Source organism: Notamacropus eugenii, chromosome 5 (assembly GCF_028372415.1).
Source record: "Notamacropus eugenii isolate mMacEug1 chromosome 5, mMacEug1.pri_v2, whole genome shotgun sequence".
In the NCBI taxonomy this organism is placed as follows: Eukaryota; Metazoa; Chordata; class Mammalia; order Diprotodontia; family Macropodidae; genus Notamacropus; species Notamacropus eugenii.
Window position 1 is genome coordinate 170,099,143 of NC_092876.1, and position 22,175 is coordinate 170,121,317.

Genomic DNA, 22,175 nt, shown 5'->3' on the forward strand with positions numbered 1-22,175 from the left:
TAGAATTTAATTTTACAAGATGTTCTCATTGGCTATATGACTCCCTGGTGGCTGCCTCAGTGGATTGCATCTTGGAGGAAACAGGAACAAATAATAAAAAATCTTCCCCTGTGTATTCTGAACCAATGGAACAATTTTTTTTTTAATGACTCCCACTGCATCTAATAGCTTGTGGGGTATGTGATCACTTATCAGAGATACATATTCTTCATTAAATCAAACAACCAGGTGGGAGAACAGCAAATATTGTAGAGTAGGTTGAATGCCAATCTGAACACTGGATAGGCAAAGTTAAGAGGTTATACTCTCCATCTGAAGATGTGTGGTTTTACTCAAGTCAACCTTCAGTTCTGATTTTAAAAAGAAGAGAGATTTATTATGATGAGAAGGAGATATTTCCATAGATAAAATACATAAATTTTAGGGTGTGGCTTGTCCCTCTTTTCCCCAGGCAACCACCATGTGCAACTTGTAGACTTCAGTACCTAACTCACAGATAGTAGGGATAGGCCACTTGAAAAAAGAATGTTAGAAGTGCTGTAAATTCATAGAAAATGGCATACCTTGAAGTTTTCTCAGAGTTTTACTTTTATAACCCTGCCTCTTAAAATTGGAATTTGAGGGGAATGGGTAACCCACCTGGTAGCAAAGCCGTAGGGCAGTGAGATATTAAAAGAAAGTAAGTTTTGGTGAAGTTATGCTGGCGTTATGGAAGGCCAGGTCTGGGTGAATGTGGTAAGTAGGGAGGCTTTAGGAAACTAGAATAACTTGGGGAAATTGAAATAATTTTTGAGCATTTATGTGAAAAAGAGGAAATGAAAAGGAATGCACACTGAGAAGGTGTTTGTATTGTAACTCTATTGAAGAAAATAAACTAAGTTCAGGCATTGTTTTGTTTTCTTTACCTCTCTGGTACCTAACAAGTTGTATTTCTTAAAGCTGATAATTAACACATGTTGAATGAATTACTAAATGAATGATTGAAAACTAAACTTTTGAAGTTATAGTTTTATCTGTTTCACAATGTTTTCCAATGTTAATCCTCATTTCATGGGAAAATATTGACTTTTTCAGAGAAAGTAGAAAGAAAAATCAAGATCATTGTTGTCTGTAATTTTGCTTGGGGCTACATGGACTTGGAAAATATTGTACCCCTCATGATTTTCTTTAGTACATCCTTGACATCCTTATTCCTCAGACTGTAGATTAGGGGATTCAGCATGGGGATGACTGTGGTATAAAATATTGAGGCCACCTTCTCCTGAGTCATGCTACTGTTTGATGATGGCTTAAGATACATGAAAATAATAGTGCCATAAAAGATACCAACAGCAGCCAAGTGGGAGCTGCAGGTACTAAAGGCTTTAGACTTCCCTTCAGCAGACTGGATGCGAAAGATGCTAGTGAGGATGAAAGCATAAGAGATGAAGATGGCAGCAGTGGTTAAAAATACATTGAATATACCAAGAACCACCAACAGAAGCTCATTGAGGTAGGTGCTAGAGCAGGAGAGCTTGAGAAGGGGGATGATGTCACAGAAATAATGTTTAATGACATTAGGACCACAAAAAGACAATCTGACCATGCAACTTAGGTTAAACAGAGTGCTAAAGGTACCCATAGCGTACACCCCTGTCACCAAAAAGGAGCAGACTCGTGGAGACATGATGACATTATAGAGCAGGGGCCTACAGATGGCAACATAACGGTCATAGGCCATGGCTGCCAGCAGGTAGCATTCAGAAACCATAAAGAAACCGAAGAAAAAAAGTTGTGTCATACACCCATTGTAGGATATGATGTTTTTGTCCGCTATAAAATTCACCAGAAGTTTGGGAGTAATGGTAGAGGAGTAGCAGAGATCCACAAAGGACAAGTTGCTGAGGAAATAGTACATAGGAGATTGTAGCTGAGGGCCACTAGCAATTAGTAAAATCATTCCCAAGTTTCCCACTACAGTTACCACATAGATGTCCAGGAACAAGATAAAGAGGAGCAATTGAAGCTCTGGCTGGTCTGTTAATCTCTCAAAGTTGAACATAATTACTGTAGAGTGATTTAATGAAGCCATTGATTTGCAAAATACCAAAGATCAACCCTGTGGAGAAAAGAAGACACATAGAAGATGAAATATTATTTACCATTTTTTGACATTCTTGTGTTTCTGGTGGTAGGGGAAGAAAATGGGTTATTAGGAAATGGTAGATAGGAGCATATGGTTTACAATGCACTTTAATATATTATTTCATATAAGTTTCACAATAAAACCATTAAGTTCAATATTCTAGGTTTCATTATACTGTGAGCACTTTGAGAGCCTGGACTATCTTTTGATTTTTTTTTTGTATCCTTAGTCAGAGGGCTTACATAGAAAGTGAATCACCATCTATATTTTCCATCTATACCAATGAGTGATTTCTTTATATCTTTTACCTCCTTCTTTATCTTTTATAAACATACTAAGATCCCAAATATATTATATATATGTGGATATATACACATACATATATAAGTACACATATGTATATGTATATAAAGACAAATGCAGATGCTTAATAATAGGAAAAAAGAGAGGGCACTAGTCTTCTGACTTATCTGTTAATCTTTCCAAGAGAAATTCAGTTACTTTAAGGTTCCTATTACTAGAAGGACCACATGATGGTCATCAATTTCTTGCATGCTAAAAAGTATGTGAAACTATTGGGAAGTTAGGAAGTGGAGGGTATAGAGTGCCAGGCCTGAAGTCAGGAAGACTCATCTTCCTGAATTCAAATCTGACTTCAGACACTTAGTAGCTGTGTGAGTCTGGATAAGTTGTTTAACCCTGTCAACCCCAGCTCCTCATCTGTAAAATGAGCAGGGGAAGGAAATGGCAAACCAGTCCAGTATCTTTGTCAAAGAAACCTAAAATAAGATCACAAAGAGTTAGCCATGACTGAGATGACTGAATAACAGATAAAAAGTTTCCCAGGATTTATAATGTAAACCCCTTGTTTCATCTTCTAAAATTTTCTCCTTTGTGGTTTCCCCAACACAAATTGTAACTTAAAAGATAAATGCTGAAGGGCATATGGAATAATAGGTACACTAATGCATTGTTGGAGTAATTGTAAATTGAGTCAGCCATTCTGGATGACAACTTGAAACTATGCCAAAAGGGCTACAAAATTGTGCATATCCTTTGACCCACTAATAATACTGCTATGTCTGTCAAATAAAGTACATCTAGTGAAGGGACCTATTTGTAAAAAAATAAAAAACTACTTATGGTTGTTGTGTTTGTAGTGGCAAGGAACTGGAAATTAAGGGGATGCCCATCAGTATGGGAATGAATGGACAACTTGTGGTATAAGATTGTCATGGAACACTACTGTGGTATGAGAAATAATAAACAGAGTGGTTTCAGAAAAAACCTGAGAAGACTTGTATGAAATGATTAAAATTAAGTGAACAGAATAAAGAGAACATTGTACAAAGTAACAACAGTAATATACTATGAAAAACTGTGAAAAGTAGTTACTCTGCTCAAGACAATGATCCAAGAAAATTTCAAAGAACTTAAGATGAAAAATGTTGTCTACCGAGAGAGAGAGAGAGAGAGAGAGAGAGAGAGAGAGAGAGGGAGAGGGAGAGGGAGAGGGAGAGGGAGAGGGAGAGGGAGAGGGAGAGGGAGAGGGAGAGGGAGAGGGAGAGGGAGAGGGAGAGGGAGAGGGAGAGGGAGAGGGAGAGAGAGAGAGAGAGAGAGAGAGAGAGAGAGAGAGAGAGAGAGAGAGAGAGAGAGAGAGAGTGTTGTCATATTGCTTGCCTTCTTCAAGAGTATGGAAGGTTTAGAGAGGAAGGAGAGGATTTAGATCTCATAATTTAACAAAAAAATTGGATGTTAAAAATTTAAAAATGTAATTTGGAAAAATTCAATCAAAATACTAATAGTTATTAACATTGTAAGCACTGTTCAGAGTTCATCTCATTTGATCATCATAGCAACCTTTAAGTTACATCCTGAGTGACTCAACCAGAAAGGATTTGAGGCAAGATTTAACCCTTTTTCTCTCAACCACAAGATCAACACTTTTCCCACTGTGTAACATATCTGCCACATCATCAATGTCAAATGTTCAATTTATAACCCCTATTTAGACCTATGTCCAAACAGTATCTCTAACCTAGCCTCTCTCACAATTTTAAAGAACATTTTTAGGTATTCATTGAACACTGCAAGTTCAACATCTCCAACTGAACTCATTCTCACTTTAAAATGTCCTCCTCTTCATTAGAAAAAAAAATTGTTAAAGTTAGTATGATACCCCCAGACTGGAAACCTCAGACACACCTTTGACTTCTCACTCTCCTTCCTGAAGTAGAGTCCATCATTTACTCCTATTAAAGTTTCCCTACAATATTTCTTCCAATTAATCTATTGTCTTTATCTCTATGTTTAAAAATTAATTTACTTACTTTTAGTTTTCAACGTTCATTTCTACAAGATTTTGAGTTTCAAATTTTCTCCCCATCTCTCCCCTCTCCTGACTCCAAGACAGCATGCATTCTGATTATCCCTTCCCCAATCTGCCCTCCATTCTATCACACCCCTCCCTTACCTTATCCCCATCTCCTCTGTTATTTTGGAGAGCAAGATAGATTTCTACACCTGTTCCATTACCTGTATTTCTTCTTTCCCAGTTGCATGTAAAAACGATTTTAACATTTGTTTTTAAAACTTTGAGTTCAAACTTCTCTCCTTTCCTCCCTTCCCACTGAGAAGGCAAGCAATTCAATATAGGTAATACATATGTAGTTATGCAAAAGTCATCCATGAAAGTCATGTTGTAAAAGACTAACTATATTTCCCTCCATCCTATCCTGCCTCCCATTTATTGTATTTGCTCTTTTAATCCTGTCCCTCCTCAAAATTGTTTACTTCTAATTACCCACTCCTCCCATTTCCCTCCCTTCTATCATCCCTTCCACCCCACTTGTCCTTTTCCCTCCATTTTCCTGTAGTATATGACAGATTTTCCTATTAAATTAAGTACATGCTATTCCCTCCTTAAGCCAAATCTGATAAGAGTAAGCTTCACTTTTTCTCTCTCACCTCCCTCCTTTTCCCCTTCATTGAAAAAGCTTTTTCTTGCCTCTTTCATGAGAGATAATTTACCCCATTCCATTTCTCCTTTTCTTTCCCCAATATATTCCATCCTGAATTTTATATTTTTAGATAGGATCCCTTCCTGTTCAACTCACCCTCTGTCCTCTGTCTATAATCCCTCCAACTACCCAAATACTGAGAAAAGTCTCAAGAGTTATAGATATTATCTTTCTGTGTAGGAATGGAAACAGTTCAACTTTGGGAAGTCCCTTATGATTTCTCTTTCCTGTTTATTTTTTCATGCTTCTCTTGATTCTTGTGTTTGAAAGTCAACTTTTCTATGCAGCTCTGCTCTTTTCATCAAGATTGCTTGAAAGTTATCTATTTCATTGAATGACCAGTTTTTACCCTGAAGTATTATAATATATTTTGCTAGGTAGGTGATTCTTGGTTTTAATCCTAGCTCGTTTGACTTCTAGAATATCATAATCCAAGCCCTGTGATCCCTTAATGTAGAAGCTGCTAGATCTTGTGTTATCCTGATTGTATTTCCACAACACTCAATTTGTTTTTTTCTGGCTGCTTGTAATATTTTCTCCTCGACCTGGGAACTCTGGATTTTGGCTACAATATTCCTAGGAGTTTTTCTTTTTGGATCTCTTTCAGGAGGTGATTGGTGGATTTTTTCAATTTATTTTACCCTCTGGTTCTAGAGTATCAGGGTAGTTTTCCTTGATAATTTCATGAAAGATAATATCTAGACTCTTTTGTTGATCATGGCTTTCAGGCAGTTCTATGACATTCAAATTGTCTCTCCTGGATCTATTTGCCAGGTCAGTTGTTTCTCCAATGAGATATTTCACATTGCTATTTTTTTCATTTACTTGGTTTTGTTATATAATTTTTTGATATTTCATAAAGCCATTAGCTTTCATCTGCTCCATTCTAATTGTTAACGAATTATCTTCTTCAATGAGCTTTTGGATCTCCTTTTCCATCTGGCCAATTATGCTTTTTAGACCATTCTTTTCTTCATTGGCTTTTTGGATCTCTTTTGTCATTTAGGTTATTTTTTAAAGTATTATTTTCCTCAGCATTTTTTGAGTGCCCTTGTTTTTCATGATTTTCTCACATTACTCTCACTTCCCTTCTGAATTTTTGCTCTACCTCTCTTACTTTATTTTCATAATCTTTTTTGAGCTCTTCCATAGCCTGAGATCAATTCATATTTTTCTTGGAGGCTTTGGATAGTGGAGCGTTGACTTTGTTTTCTTTTGTTTGCGTGCTTTGGTCTTCCTTTTCACCAGCGTAAGATTCTATAGTCATTCTTTTTCCAGTTTTTACTCATTTCCCCAGCCATTTACTTGACTTTAGAGCTCTTTGTCAAGGTATATAGATTTACCCATAATCTGTGAGCCTAGAGCTCCAGAAACAGTGTCTGCAGCTGCCCCTGCTGCTGCTTTAGTTGCTGTGGGTTCCTCTGTCCCTTCCCCCCTCTGCCTCCCTGGAGCTGGGACCAGACCACTGGTCCCACAGGTTTTTTTTCCACTGACCTTCCCATTTATCATATGCATTTTGGGATCATGAAGTCTGGAAACCACCACAAGTATGAGAGATTCAATCTCCCCAAGAATGGCTCAGGTCCACTCTGTGCCCTCACAGCCCACACTGGACTGTTGTCTATTCCCAGCATGGCTTGATAGGGACTTCCAGCAACCTTCCAAGCTGAATTGGGCTGAAGATCCACTTACTCCTTCATTTTGTGAGTTCTGCAGCTCCAGAATTTGTTTAGAGTCATATTTTTCATATATTTGGCTGGGATTGGCAAGAGTGCTCTAGAAAGTCTGTCATCTTGGCCCTGCCCCCTCTTTATCTCTATTGTCACCACAATTGTTCATGGATTTCTTTCTACATTATTGAAATATTCGCTTTACTAGTAGCTCTGTCTCATGCTGGATGAAAAGTAGTGTACATTGATTCCCATTTTTATGTTCAGGTTTTTCTTCTCTCTATCACTCAGTAAACCCTCTTCCTCTGAGGCTCCTGTTATTAATATCTTTTGTCCAATCAAAAAACTGGTGCCTGTTGTCTACATAGCCCTAGTCACCACCCTTCCTTCCTTGATTCATTCAATATTTCACTCACAGTTTTTCTGTCCTCCCAAATCCTTTCCTCATACTACTAGTCTACAAAATACATATCGATTCTCCCTCAAATACCCTAACCACTCAATTCCTCAATGCACTCACTTCCCTTGAGCTACTCCTGTAACCCATCTTAACCACACAAAAGATAGCCATTCCCTTGATCTTGTCATTACCCACAAATATACCACCTGTATGATCAAGAATTCTGAAATCCCCTTATCTGACCATACTTTACTAGCTTTTCACTTTTTTCTCTGCCTTCCCATACAAAATCTTATTCTTCAATTGCAGTGTGAAATCCAAATCCTTGACCTCTCAATTCTTTCCTAGGCCATCTCCCTTGCCATAGCTACTCTCTCTTCTCCTCATTTTTTACCTCCTAGTAAGCCAATATAACTCTATACTTTTCTTTGTTGAATCCTTCTCCTCCTCTTATCATATCATCAAATGCACCAAGCCAAGCCTCAGCCTTGGATAACTCCCACCATTTATCACCTTTGCTTCTGCATCCATACTGCTCAATAAAGGTAGAAAATATCACAATCATTTTGACTATGTTCAGCACAAATGTATATATAACCTTAACTGAGCACTGACAGCTTCTGGTCAATCCTACTTATAACCTCACTATCCCATTCTTACATTCACTTTTGGAAACCATTTCATTCCTCTTTAGACTTCCTATTTTTCCCCCTCTACCCACTCTTTTAGCTGAGAGTCTAACCTCATTTATTTCAGAAAAAAGCACGCCATTCATGTGAATTCTCTTTCTCCCACTTCATCATCTACTATGAGTCAAGTGCTTTCTCCTTCATATCTGTCTCTATGAGGAAGTGGCCTTGTTCTTTATCAAGGCTAACCCTTCTACTTATTCAAGTGATCCTATTCCACCCTGTCTCCTCCAACTGATTGCTCCCTCTGTTATCCCCATTTTTTCATTTATTTTCAATGTCTTCCTCTCAAATGACTCATTTCCTATTGCCTACATACATTTCCATGTTTCTCCCAACATGGAAAAAAAACCCTCACTTGATCCTTCTATCCCTCCTATCATCCTGTCTCTCTTCCACTTGTAATAGCTAAGCTCCTCAAAAAGATTACCTACAATAGGTGCCTCCAAATTCTCTTCTCTCACTCTCTTCAAAAGCCTTATAACCTGCATTCTGACCTTATCATCCCACTGAAACTGTTTTGTCCAAAGTTATAAATCTCTTAATTATTGAATTCCATGATCTTTTCTCAATCCCCATTCTCTTTGACCTCTCTGAAGCCTGTTGATGGCTGTCTCATTCTAGATACTCTCTTTTCTCTAGGTTTTCCTAACACTACTCTCTACTGTTTCTCCTCTTAAGTATCCAACTGCTTCTTCTTTGACTCTTTTTCTGGATCCTCTTTCAGATTAAGCTCTCCAGCCGGGGTTTTTTCCTGGGTCTTCTTTTCTTCTCCTTCTACACTGCTTCACTTGATGATCTCATGTGCTCTCATGGTTTAATTATACTCTGTACATTATTGATTCTCAGATATACCTAAGTTGCCTCTATCTCTCTCCTAACTTCCAATTTCACATCCTCAACTGCCTTTTAGACAACTTGAACTGGATATACAGTAACTTCTTAAACTCAGTGTTTCCAAAACCCAACTAATTATCTTTTCCTCTAAACTTTCCCCTCCATCCTACTTGCTTTGTTTATATGAATGGCTATACTACCTTCCCAACTCATTAGGCTTACAACCTAGGATTCATCTTGGATTCCTTACTATCCTTCACCAAGCCTCCCACCCCTCCCCATATTCAAGCTATTGGCAATTTCTCCTGAATTCAACTTTGTAATATCTCTTGATTATGTCCTTTTTTTTTTTTTTAACTCTAATATTGCCACCACTAGAGATCAGGCCCTCATCACCTCATTCCTGGAATATTTAAATAGTTTCCTGGTGGGTCTACCTGCTTCAAGCCTCTCCCTACTCTAATCCATCCTCTATTCAACAACTAAAGTGCTTTTCCTAAGTTACAGATCTGACCATGAACTTCTTATAACTTGTTCCCTGCTATTTACTCTTCAATCAGGCTTCTTGGCTGTCACAAACAAGATGCTTTCTCTGTCAGTTTGGAGAATTTTTTTCTGGCTATTCCCTATTCCTGGAATGCTGGAATATTCTCCTTTCTCTGCTTTGATGGCTAATTTCCCTCCATATCTCTGAATCCCAACTAAAATATCATCTTTTACTGGAAGACTTCACTAATGCTTCTTAATTTTAATGTCTTCCCTCTTTTAATTAGTTCCTATCTACCCTATATATAGCTTTCTGTCTAATGTATATATACACATATACATATATATATTTGTATTTATATACACAAATACGTTGATTCTTTTTCATGTTATCTTCCCCATGAGAAGCTCTTTGAGGACAGGGACTTCCTTTTGTCCCCTTTTGCATCTGAAGTGTTTAGGACTGTGCCTGTCCCATGGTAGGGTCAATGTTTGTAGATTGATTGAATGATGCAGTAAAGGTAAGTTGTGACTAGGGTAAGCCTTTAAAAGGTAACCATAAGAGTTTATTTATTTAATGTCCTGGAGGCAATAGAAAGTCACTGGAATGGATTGTGTAGAGGTGTCACATGAATATATTTGTGACCAAGGGAAATTACTTTAGCTGAAGCATGTAGGGTAGAATGGAGTGATAAAAGGCTTGGGGGAGGAAGAACTAACTAGAAGGTTGTTTCAATGATTTGTATGATGCATGATGAAAGCCTGAATTATAATAATAGCTTTGTAAATGCAGAGCAGTGATTTTATTTGAGGGATGCTGTAAAGGAGGAAATGACAAGATTACTCAGTTGGTTGGACAGGTTGAGTGAGGAAGAGTGAATAGTCTAGGAGAATACCAAGATCATGAACTTGAGACACTGCCAAGTTAGTGGTCTCTTCAACAGAAAAGAAGTTTAGGAAAGTAATAGTTTAGAGGGAAAGACCTTGAGCTCCATTTTTAGAAAGGTTGAGTATAAGATGTTTTAAGGATATCTAGTTCAAAACATATAAAAGATAATTTGTGATATGAAACTGAAACTTGGGGGAGAGACTGGAACTAGAAACCTTGAAGTGTTAGTCGTAAAGATGATAGCTAAATACAAGGGTAATGATGTGGTCACTGGGAGAGTTAGTATAGAGGAAGAAGAGAAGAAGTCTAAGAGTAGATCCTGAGGAAAGGTCATAGTTAGGATATGTGGTATCAACGATAAGCAAGCATATAAGTTTAAGAAAAGTAGTCACACAAGAGATGAATCAGGAGAGACTAATGCAATGAAAACTCAGAGAGAAGACAGTGAGGAGGAGGAAGGGTAGTTAACATTATCAAATGCAGCAGATTAGGTCAAGAAGGATCAGGACTGAAAAAAAAGACTGTTAAATTCAGCAAAAAATCCTTGACATTGTAGAGTCCAGTGAAGATATTTAAGGTCAGAGGAAAGAGGAATGTTTGAAGGCAGTGAGAAAGGAACAAAATGATAGGAAAGACTGAAGATTTGAGAGGAAGCAGAAGTGATTGAGGATACAATTGACTGGAGATTATGAGAGAGGATGATATCAAATATCCATGTATTTTTGGGTTGTTCTTAGCAAGGAGAAGTGTTACCTCCTCACTTTTACTTGTTCAAAATTCCTACTTTCCTGCAAATCTCAGATCGAGCAATATTTTCAACATAAAGTTTTATAAAATCCTCAGCTGCTACTCCCTCTTCAACAACACTACCTTGAATTTATTCATAGTTTTACTTAAATTATATATATGCATGTTATTTTCACCCAGGAAAATACAGGGGCTTTTATTGATTGATTGATTTGTGGTCTTGGGCAAAGCAATTCATTCCTTCAAATCTCCAATTTTCTTATTTCAAAATGAAGTAGTGAAACTAAATAATTCTTTTTGGATGTGACATCCAATGATTTTGTGACTAACCTTCAGTGAATCCGAAGAGATTACTGAGTAACTGGGCATGCAAAACCCTGAAATATTTCCTTCATTGTACTTTTATTACTTTATCTGTTACTATGCATATTTAAGTAAAATATTGTCTAGAAAAATCATTGTTTTGTTCCCCCAAACTTCCCTCCCATTTTGAAAGAAATTTATGTTTTTGCCCATGCTCTGCTATGCCTGAAATGCCTTTCATTCTCAGTTGTACATATGTAATTCCTACCACTTAATGGTCCATATTAAAAGCCTCTTTCATGAAGGCTTTAATTATCTTTCATCAGGAAGACATTTTTATGTCTCTAAGCTCAGTTATTAATTGCTCTTTTTAAAAATTATGCGAAAATTTTATTGAAATAATATTTTCTCTATAAAATCTTCATCTCCAAGTACAGCCTGTACCCTGTTTACATATTAAACTATTCTTAACAGCAAAGAATTTAAAAATAAAGGAAAAAACAGTTCAGTAAATCTAGCAAACATCAACCAAATGTGAAATGTTCCACATGTATAGTTCTTCACTTTTCCAAAGACAAAAAGGATATGTGTGTGTGTAAACATATATATATATATATGCATATATAAAATCTCTTCTCTAAGAACAAGTTTTGTCATTAAATCATACTTTGACATCCTACCATGTATTGCAATTGATTGTATATGTTATATTTTCAGTCCCAGATTTTAAAGTTCATGAGTACAGGCAGTGTGTCTTATGAATCTTAGAATAATTTCATACTGCCTTTCACATAAATCTACCACAAAATATATTAAGAATTCCATTAAAGTAAATTGTCTAAACTCAGAAAATACTCAGAGTATATGTGACTCTGAAACTAAATTAGGAACAATAGTAAAACTACTTGGAAAAAGGACAACTCTGTTTAGAAAAATCACATATTTCAGCAAACCTCACTGACCTTTGTATCTTTCTAATCCTTTCCCTTCTATCATATGACTCTCTTCATTCTTTTCTGAAGTAGTTGATCATTTTCTTTCCTCAGCTAGTAGGTTAGTCCTTTCCTACTTTATTATACTGTGGATCAATAAAATATGTAATTTCTTTCTCAAAATCAGTTCCACTATCTAAAAATTCAATATGGTGATTCTCAGTGAATCTGGAACTCTGGTGTTAGGAGCAAGAGAGATTGCTCTGTAGTGTTTTCAGTGGAGCTAAGATGAAAGTGAAAAGGAAAAAAAGGAGTCATTTTTAAAAAATTATAGGTTTTAAGGAACGTTGGTAGTAAAAGTTTTGAAAAACAACTAATATTTGCTATGGACTGATGTTAGTCCATGTGTTGCCAGTCAAAAAATTGTACCATTTTCCAAGGTACTGCTTGTTCTCTTTCCTTTCTATCTTCCTACTCCTACAACTTTTTTTAAAATTAAGATCATCTTCTTGCTGTAACCTTTCTCTAACCTATCTCCACTTGCATTTTTTACAGATCCTAATTCACCTAGAGCAGTATCACATAGAGCATCTGACAATTCCATACATGCCTTCCTTCATATTTTACCTATATGCTGTCTTCAGTAGTGTAAGATGGCATCTAGATCACTGGACTTGGAATAAAAGTTAGGTTTGATTTCTGCCAGTAATGCAGACTTATTTAATAGAGATCAGGAATAGAAAAGTAAAAAGAAAATCCATAAGCGATAGAACTAATGAATAGAATATAGAAAAGGTTCTATTCTATCTCCTCATCTTTGGAGCACATTTGTATGGGAACAGACTAGACAGGGAATATCTCTAGTCTCTGCTTGATAAACTGCATATGACCACACTCTGAGTGGACTCCTACATTAGGAGCAGCTCTATTGAAAGCTGACTTTCTACCTCATACTCTACAATCTGATTTATTCCAAGCATTTTCTGAAGATACAAGGGAACTTGATTACTCACCCGAGTCCTTTCAGGATTAGAGGAATTTCTTTTCTGACATAACTATGAGGCCAATAGGTGGCATGATGGATAGAACTCTGATCCAGGAGTCAGAAAGACCTAAGTTAAAATACAACCAGAGGCACTTAATTGTCCTGTGCTCTTGGGAAAGTCACTGGAACTCTGCCTGCCCCAGTTTCTTCACCTATATAATGAAAATAACTATAAGAAGAATTTTGTGGAGACCAAAATGAGATATTTGGAAAACTCTTTGAAAGTCTTAAAATATTATGTAAATATTAGTTACCACTATTTGGTCCTTTGTAATATAAGAGTAATATATGTTTCCATAGCAAATATGTGTTTCCACAGCAAATTATCATTGTCAGTATCCCAAGAAATCATGCTCAGAGAGCGGAATTGCTGATGCTTTTAAATGCAAATCCAAATCACTGTGAGGGGAAAAAAACCCACAAAAAGGACCTCTCATTCTCCCCAAAGATACTAGACAGGAGCCAGAACTGCAAATATACAAATCCTGAGCTGCCTGGGTGAGTTTTTATTTGTTGTTGTTTGTTCCCAAGAACATTATTAAAGAAAGAATCCCTCCAGGATCACATCACTTCAGAGTGGACTCCTAAGGGAAAAAGCACCCAGGATGATGATGCTTCCATTAACATCTGAAGTAATTTTATTCAAATTGAAACTTTTCTTTCATTGAAAACATGTCACAGAATTTATGCTGAGAAGGAGGGCTAACTCTTCTAGTATAATGATTTGAGTATGGTCATGGCTGACCAGTGACAGGAAGGACACATCTGAAGCAATTCTGATGCTCTTTTACTTCATTGTCCTCTGCCATCATTCCCCTTCCCAACAGTCATTAACTCATGGTCCAATCGTCTTCATACCCTAAATATACCACAAAACATCTCCTATTCCCTTTATTTTTATACTCTATTTGGTAACTAGATGCAGATGATTGAGATTTTGTTATAAGACCCTTCAAACAATCTCCAAAATGACATTGAAAATTCATTGTTTCTCCTTCCTAGTAGGATCCTTCTATATTTAACAGATTAAGATTGATTGATAAGTCATATGATTTTCATTAATCCTAATGAAGGTCACCACATGAACCACTAAACAAGAGAGTCAGACTTGTTCCTTAGAATAAGGGAAGCATATAGATGAGATCTCAGAGATGGGTTAGTTCAGTCTCCTACTTAACGAGTAATCAAAGCCCCAAGAAAAGTCTCACTTCTGGATCCTTGCTATCAGGGATAAGGTAGCTTTTCTGGGGAAATTTCTGGGTTAATGTCCCAGATGACTAGGGGGGGTATTTTACTCTTAGATTTGTAAAGTGTTTTAAGTTGCTCCCAGAAGAAATCTGGAGATTTCTGAATCTAAACTAAATTTCTTTTGTTATTGTTGATAGTTAAGGAATAATATTTAGGCAGTTGTGAAGTAGAAAAAAGATCATTTTATTTTTGAATCAGGATATGCAGTGCTAATATGAGCGTAATTACTAAGTAGAACTGTTCATTCATTTGTTAATGTTTTGGGACAGGGCAACTAAGCAGAAGAAAATGATAAATTTCAATTAGTGGTTAATGAAAATAGGAATATGATTTTTCCCATTCAAGTTGATGAACTATCTTCCAATCTATTCCTAAACCCAGGAGAATAGTTGTAAATGTTTAACAGCTAGCTCTGAAAAAGAAAAAAAGTAAACAGGACTTACTTTTAAGTTTGATCTGCCTTACTGACATTTTATGCATTACTTTATTAAGCTAGAATCAACAAAACAGTAATGGAAGCCTTGACTTGTAGTTTTTGTTGATATCTGAAACATAAATATTAACACTGAATTTTCAAAATTTGGCTATAGGAGTTGGCTGGAGCTGATTCTAGCACACCCCTTTAGACCTAGGTTAAGAACTTCTCCAGAATATAGTGTTTCTGGATGATATTGTGTTGATTTGATATGGAAATAGAGAAGGATTCACTGATATGTATTGTTTCCAATCCTACTTATCAACACAGAGAGACCTTTTTGAGAACTGATTTTATTATATATCATCAGACTATAAAATTAGGCTTCTAAGTGATCTCTAAACCTGAGATAAAGTTTAGATAAGACTTACATAGATTCCAGTTACATCACAGAAAAAAAAATGGAAATTATAATTTCAAAAAGGGATTTAGATTGCAAGATAGACTTGGAAAGTATATACCAATGTTTAGAGAAGAAGGAAGTTTACATGTAAAATGATAACAAGAGAAAAGTTGCCTCAGATCAAGTTATAAGTTGATTAACAAATACTGAGAAAAATTATGCTAGAATTTACAACTTTTTATTTTAAAACTTGGCCAAAAATTCTTGTACCCCTAATTAGTCATCTTGAGCTAAATTATTAGAAAGTCTATAGGAAAAGCCTGAGCTGGTTGCATGATTTTCCTTACAAATAAAATGGCTATGCTGGAGCTAAATAGAAAGGAAATGTAGAACTCTGGAATGACAGGCTGTATCAAGCCTTCACATGCTATAGTGTCTCAAGTAGGAAAACAATAGCCATTGAAATAATTTGGCTTGTCTGCTGGGGATGGAAGCTCAATTCCAAGTGGACAGTCTCGGGCGAGTAAAGGTGGGAACTTCTAAATCTTAGAGTTCTCACGAGGCCCCACCAGGAAACGACTGGGAATCGAGGTGAACTGAGCTATCTCGTGTATTTCCGCCTCTTCCCGTGAGAAACGTGATGGGAGAGAGCTCTCCCTGCCCTTGAGATTGTCCCGGATCTGGGCACATTATTGTTATCTAACAGCACGGTATTCAGATGCAAACTATGCTGCTGGAGAGTTTAAGTAGGATCAGGAAAGCCTGAAAGTTCTCTTGGCGGGAGGGGCGCGGAGCGGACAGGACACAAGGCTCTGCTTTTCCTCTCTCCTCTCTCCCCTCCCCCTCTCTCCCCACTTATACTTCTACTTCCAATCTCTTATTGTAAGATCTTTGCCTCCTTGGGAGATTCTTCGCTCCCTCCTAAGGAAGAATTCCCCTGCACTTGTAACTAGACCCTGAAATAAAGCTCAACCCTTGTTCGACTCTGGAACGTCCTTTCTCTCATACGAGCATCCGGTTTGGCCAACCGAAGACCTCCAATAGAGGTAAGGGAAGACTCGGGTAGCCCTCAGGCCTCTAGGCCTGGCACTTGTCCATCTAAACAAGACAAAAAATATGGATAAAGAATCAAACAATCAATCAACAAGCATTTATTAAGGTTCTACTGTATGTGAAACATTGACTAGGCCTTTGTTACAAAGGCAGAAAAGAAAACATCTTTGTCCTCAAGGTGCATATGTTCTGTTGGAGGGAAACAACAAATATACAAACACTTTTATATTAAAAATACACAAAATGAATCCAAGAAACTTTTGAGAGAATCAAGAAAGGTCTCATGTAGAAAGTGGCATTTGAGTTTAAAAGAAACTAAAAAATTCTAAGTAGCTGAGATGAGTAAGGAGTACTTTCCAGGGATGAAGGGAATCCTAGGCAAAAGCACAGAGGAGGCTGATAGAATTGTGTGAGGAACAGAATGATAACTATTTTGCTGGACTAGAGTGTGTAAAGAGGATTAACGTATGGCACAAAGATTTTCTACTTTCTACATTATGACATGCAGTTGGATGGATAATCTATTGTAGCAGTAAGCACCATGGTATGCACAGGAGGGCCTGCTGCACAGGTTCGTAGATATGCCTTTCTAAAAGGAAAGCAACTTTTGAAGAATCAACAATCTACTTTAATCACATATACCAACAGAAAATATGAGCAGAGGAAATAAAGACCAACAGACAGGGCTTCTAACTGTCTGACCATAAGTAGTATATACATCATAGATCAACAGACAGATTCAACTGTCTGAACATTACATGCAAAACATAGTTATCAGAGAGAAGCACCAACATCTGGATTTCAAAAGGAGGGGGGAACTCCTTAATGGCTACTCAGAGTCTCATCTAGCACATGGACCTTGTTCCAAGCCCCCAAAGCAAAATCTCACTTCAGAGTATATATGCACTTTAAAGAGCCAGAGGTCATCACAGTTTCACATTAATTAACAAAAGGTGTAGGCCTTCCTACCAACAAGCCTCCCCTAATCAAACTCCCCTTAATGAACTCCAAGTGAGGACTACTAATGGACAGGGAAGATATTTAACTCTAATTAATATTACACCTATAGTTGGGGAACCTGCAACCTTGAGATCTCATACAGCCATTTACGTCCTTGTGTACAGCCTTTTGACTGAGTCCAAGTTTTACAGAAAAAATCCTTTCATTAAAGGGATTTGTTCTATAAAATTTGGATTCAGTCAAAGGGCCACACTTGTGAACCTAGAGGTCCATATGTGACCTTGAGGCCACAGGTTCTCCAACCCTGCTATGGACCTTGTACATCAGTATATATATTTGGATATTTTGAACAAATAGTACAGATAGACAAGGAATTTGAATTATAAAGGAGAAACAGAGTAGGAAATTGTTTTGGGACACCTTCAGCATTTCTTTGAGGGCCCTGAATTTCTCCCAGAAAAAGAAGTCCATCTTTTCATACCAGTATCCTATTTAAGATGCAGTGTGACATACTTGCTAGAATATTGGTTCTTACAGTCCAGAAGACTCAAGTAAAAGCCAAATCTCTGACACATACTGGCTTTAAGATTCTGAGCACTGGTGTGTGTGTGTGTGTGTGTGTGTGTGTGTGTGTGTGTGTGTGTGTGTGTGTGTTGGAGTCCATTGGCCAAGTATTACTACCAGTCACCACTCCAGAAAATATGAGAGAAAATTCTAGTATATTACGTTCAGAGTTCAGGCTGTAGTACACACTTTTCAGTTAGTCAACACTGAGCATCAGTTTCAACCTTATATAGAATGTGAATATATAATTAGAGTGAGTACAATGTGATTTTACAAAGAACTTAAGGGGAAGATAAGGATTTCCACATCAGAAAGCAGACAGTGGAGGGGGGAGATATAGTTGTATCAAAGTCAGTGAATGAGGTGATTAAAGTGAGAGCTTTGGTTGGCATCTCAAGCTTTATTTCTGGAAACTTAAGCAGTGTTTGCGACTGGCTTATATCAAGGAAAAAGTATCAAGAAGTTCAAGGTAGAGGGAAGAATTTTTCTTAGCACAGCAGCAGCAAGGAAGGCTGAGCCAGTCAAGAAGGGAAATCCACCACCTAACAAGGCAGTACTTGTTGTTAGATAGATTGTCCTGATATCAAACCTGCATTTACTTCTTTGAAATTTCTACTCTCTTGGTCCAAACTGAATTCCTTTTCATTTGCTATCCTGTAAGGGGCCCAGAGGGTCCCAGGGGGTGCAAGTCAGAGGCAAAGCCTGTTCCCGTGGGAACGGTGCTGATGCGCACCCTGGCAGAAGCTCTGTGTGACCCTGGAACCTGATGTTCCTGCAGATACCAATGTCCTGTACAGTAACGTTACAAGTGAGCCTGGGAACCCAGGAACTAGCTGCAGGAACAAGATAAGCTTTCTTCCTTACTGCGGGTGTAAGGATGTGGAACAGTCATGAGATGGTGAAGTAATGGGATGAGCTCAGCATGTATGTGATTGGTGGATCAGCCTTTATAAACCCTAACCCTCAGCTGAATAAGGGGTTGTTGTTGCCTGGATCATCTTGTCTCCAGTCTCCTTCCTTCAGGGCCCACAGAGTAGAAGCCTGTGGGTCAGGGGGATCCAGGGGTTCGGGCTCTGACCCCGAACAATTGGCGCCCGAACAGGGACCGGAAGGGAAACCGAGGTCCCCCTGCAAGGCGTGGGCTCGGAATCGCACGAGAGTGATGCCACCTGCATGCTCCAGTCAGTGCCCCGGTGGTTCTGTGGAGCTTGGGAGAGACGTGCACTCGGCTGACTGGGACAAGAAGAAGAAAGTTACAGACTGTGAGTAACCCTGCTTATAGATAAAACAGGTAGAGAGCTTAGTCCAGAGAGATTATATCCAAAGCTACAGAAAAAACGAACAGGAACTTATACAGATGGCAGAATGGCTATGACAGGATTGCCCAGAACTGCAGGAGTGGAAGAGATGATGCAAAGGTGTGAAGATGTAGGTTCGGTAACATTCGCAGCTCATGTGAAGGAACAGGTAAAGAGACAGTATAGAACTGAAGCTGCCAGCATGAGACAAGGACAGAAATGTTATAGCTGTGGAAAAACAGGTCATTTTAAACAAGACTGTAGGAGCAGGCCAGGAGTGAGGCCTAAAACACCATGCCCAAAGCGTAGAAGAAAGGGTCATTGGCCCTCAGAATGCCGAGGAGCCCTGCCACAACAATACTCTGGCCCAGGACCTGAAGGAGGGACAAACCTGACAGCATGGAGAGCCAAGCCCAACAAGGAGACTCAACGCCTCAGACAATGGTACCGAGTGGCCACAGTGAAAGAAAGAAAGCCACATACCTAGGTTGTACATAGTGTCTGTGTCTGTGTTCTGTCTTTCTGTAATTTGTGTGCATGTGTTTGTGTGTTAATACCGCCGATGCCCTTGTGCTGGTTGGAATGCAGTTATCTCTTTTCCTCCCCCTCTGTTTCTCTCTCTCTGATGGCTGCAGCATCAGGGAAGAGAATGGGAGAGAGAAAGAGAGGAACTCCTCTTGTTTAGTTTCTGTGACTGCTAAAGTCAGTTCAGGTCAGGTCAGAAACACGTACCAAGAAACAATGTATGTACAGTTTTAGTAGGGGCTGCTATCTAAGCCCACTAGAATAACTTGGGTAGTACCTTGAAAAGTTGTTGGTAAAATTCTCTCTCTCTTTCTACCTTTTAACCCTGGCCAGGTTGTGAAGGTGGGGAGACAGACCAGAAATTGGGGAACTTTTTCCCCTCATCTTATGGAGGCAACCCAACTAGTGTTTTAATCATCTCATGTCTCACCAAAAAGAGAATAAGTTTCTTTGCTGTAATTGTTTTAAGTGTATGATGTCACTTCTCATTGGATAGTTCAGACAGGGCAGATTCACAAAGTTTTGGGGACTGGGGTAAGTACAGGGACCGAAGGCCCCCCGTAGCTGGGAAGAAGGACCAAACGCCCGTAAGCGAGTAAGGTGAGCCCCGCTGGGAGCGGGAAGAAGTCGCTGTTCATCAGCGCAGAGATCCCCGCTGACCGCGGGAAGAAGTCGCTGCCAGGCAGCGCGAGTCCCTCACTGCGTGCAGTGGGGAGACGGGGGAGCCCCGCTGGGAGCGGGAAGAAGACGCTGTTAGACAGCGCAGTGAGCCCCGCGCGCGCAGCGGGAAGAAGTCGCCGTCAGCCGGCGCAGAGATCCCCACGCGCGTAGTGGGAAGAAGTCGCTGATTAACAGCGCAGAGAGAGCCTCGCAGGAAGCGGGAAGAAGTCGCTGGGTAGCAGCGCCTCGCAGTTAAACGGGAACCATGGGTCAGGGGTATAGTGTCCCACTGATCAAGCCTGAGGAGAAGGCAGTGCTTGCTAGTCACTTATGAGTGTATATTGGAAATGTAAATAATGGTACCTACAGTTCACTGTTTGGGTTACTATTGTGTTCCTAAACTGTAATAACACTGTCTTGTATTGTACATTAAGTGATCGTGGTATTCCAGAAATTGTGTTACAAAAGGCTAGAGATGTTGGGAAGCTCGTGTAAAGCAAGTTATGTTATTGTAAACTTTACCTGTCCTGTACCCTTGTCTTATAGTGTTATGTGATTGCCCTTCAGAGTAACCAGGTATTTTCCCCCTACGTTTTGCAGTGCTAGACTGGTTCTGCCCATTCAGAACAGTCCTCCTATATGTTTGGGGTTTGGCAAGCATGGGATCCATACCAATTCCTTTTAGTTTGTAAAACTGCCAAGGCCTCTTTCATGTGGACAAGGTCATCAGTCCCAAGAAAGATATTGTCTAGCTTATATAAGTCATAAACAATGAATGTGACTTGCTCAATAGTTGTAATAGATAGAAAAGATTTTTAATAATTGACTTTTACATCAGGACAAGTTTTAAATTTGAGAAGGAAGGATTGTAAATGAAATCCCATATGTATGTGAGCCCTGTTAATCTTCATTGCTTATTGCAACTCCATGAGTATAGAAAGAACTGTGTCTGGTTCTGAGCTGTGAGCAGTGAAACTTGCTGTTTAAGGTAAAGGCATTTGGGACTATAGCTAGTTTCATTTTACGTTTGAGTTTGAATTTGGGTATCGTTGCTTGCATTAAATCAGTATCTGAGAGAATTGCCACAAGTTACTCAGAAGGACTGTGATCCTGCACTGTTAACAGGTGAAGTTTGTATCTGGATAGGAAACACCGAGGGGACAATTCTAGACTCACTCTAGGATGGGATCCTCCTGGTCAGTTTTTCCCTTGTGTCCTGGAAAAAGGAATGTTTCTCACCTGACTATTCCTGAGTCTGGCTATGGAATAGATACTGCATGGTTTGGAGTATTGCACTGTTACCCAATTCAAACAGAGTCAGGGATGTTTTACCCTGTCTTAGTTGGTATGCCACATGTCCCTGCTTTTCCTTCTATAGCAAATTTCTCTGAATATAGCAAGTGACCAGCAACATATGTGAGCCCTTTTGTACTGGGAACACCAATATTAGTTTTATCGGAACACTGATATTATTTTACCTGAACTTGGTATGATCAAACATTTCTGTACATTCCTTTCACCCTAAGATGTCCTCATTGTGTAGAAGCATTTTAAAAGAAGTACCATTTTTCTGTACTCAGTCTTATACTGTTACCAACACGAAATTCCCCTGCGCCTTTTCCCTGGGCATTCTGTGATGATTACGGCTTTGGTTCATTTGAGGAATGTTACTTTCGCTTTCCCTATCATTGTAAACGGTTTTGTCTTCAAGTGACACTGTTGTAAAGGCACCGGACAGATTTCTGGAAGATGTGCTGCAGCAGAAAAGATCTTGCTATTTTGACACGCAAAGGTTGAAATCCATGTGTGCATGTATTCTCCACTTCATTTCTACGAGTTTTCTTCCAGCATGGACATAAACAAGCCTGTGCAACATTGCTGGACGTCTCTTCAGTTGTGCAGTTCG

The 22,175-nt window shown here is 38.7% G+C and overlaps 2 protein-coding genes across 2 annotated transcripts in view; both read right to left on the minus strand.

Moving 5' to 3' along the window:
* Positions 1 to 2,047, minus strand: part of LOC140508985 (olfactory receptor 8D1-like) — a 36,784-nt gene extending 34,737 nt beyond the window's left edge. The window contains exon 1 of the mRNA XM_072616901.1: positions 1,964 to 2,047. The gene's annotated coding sequence lies outside the window, so the exon portion shown is untranslated. The remainder of the gene's footprint in view (positions 1 to 1,963) is intronic.
* On the minus strand, positions 1,127 to 13,187 carry LOC140508986 (olfactory receptor 8D1-like). Its single transcript, XM_072616902.1, has 2 exons — positions 13,112 to 13,187; positions 1,127 to 2,098 (listed from the first exon to the last, which is right to left on the minus strand). The coding sequence occupies exon 2, from the start codon at positions 2,069 to 2,071 to the stop codon at positions 1,127 to 1,129; it is 945 nt and encodes a 314-aa protein (XP_072473003.1). The 5' UTR covers positions 2,072 to 2,098; positions 13,112 to 13,187.
* Positions 13,188 to 22,175: the final 8,988 nt, after the last annotated feature.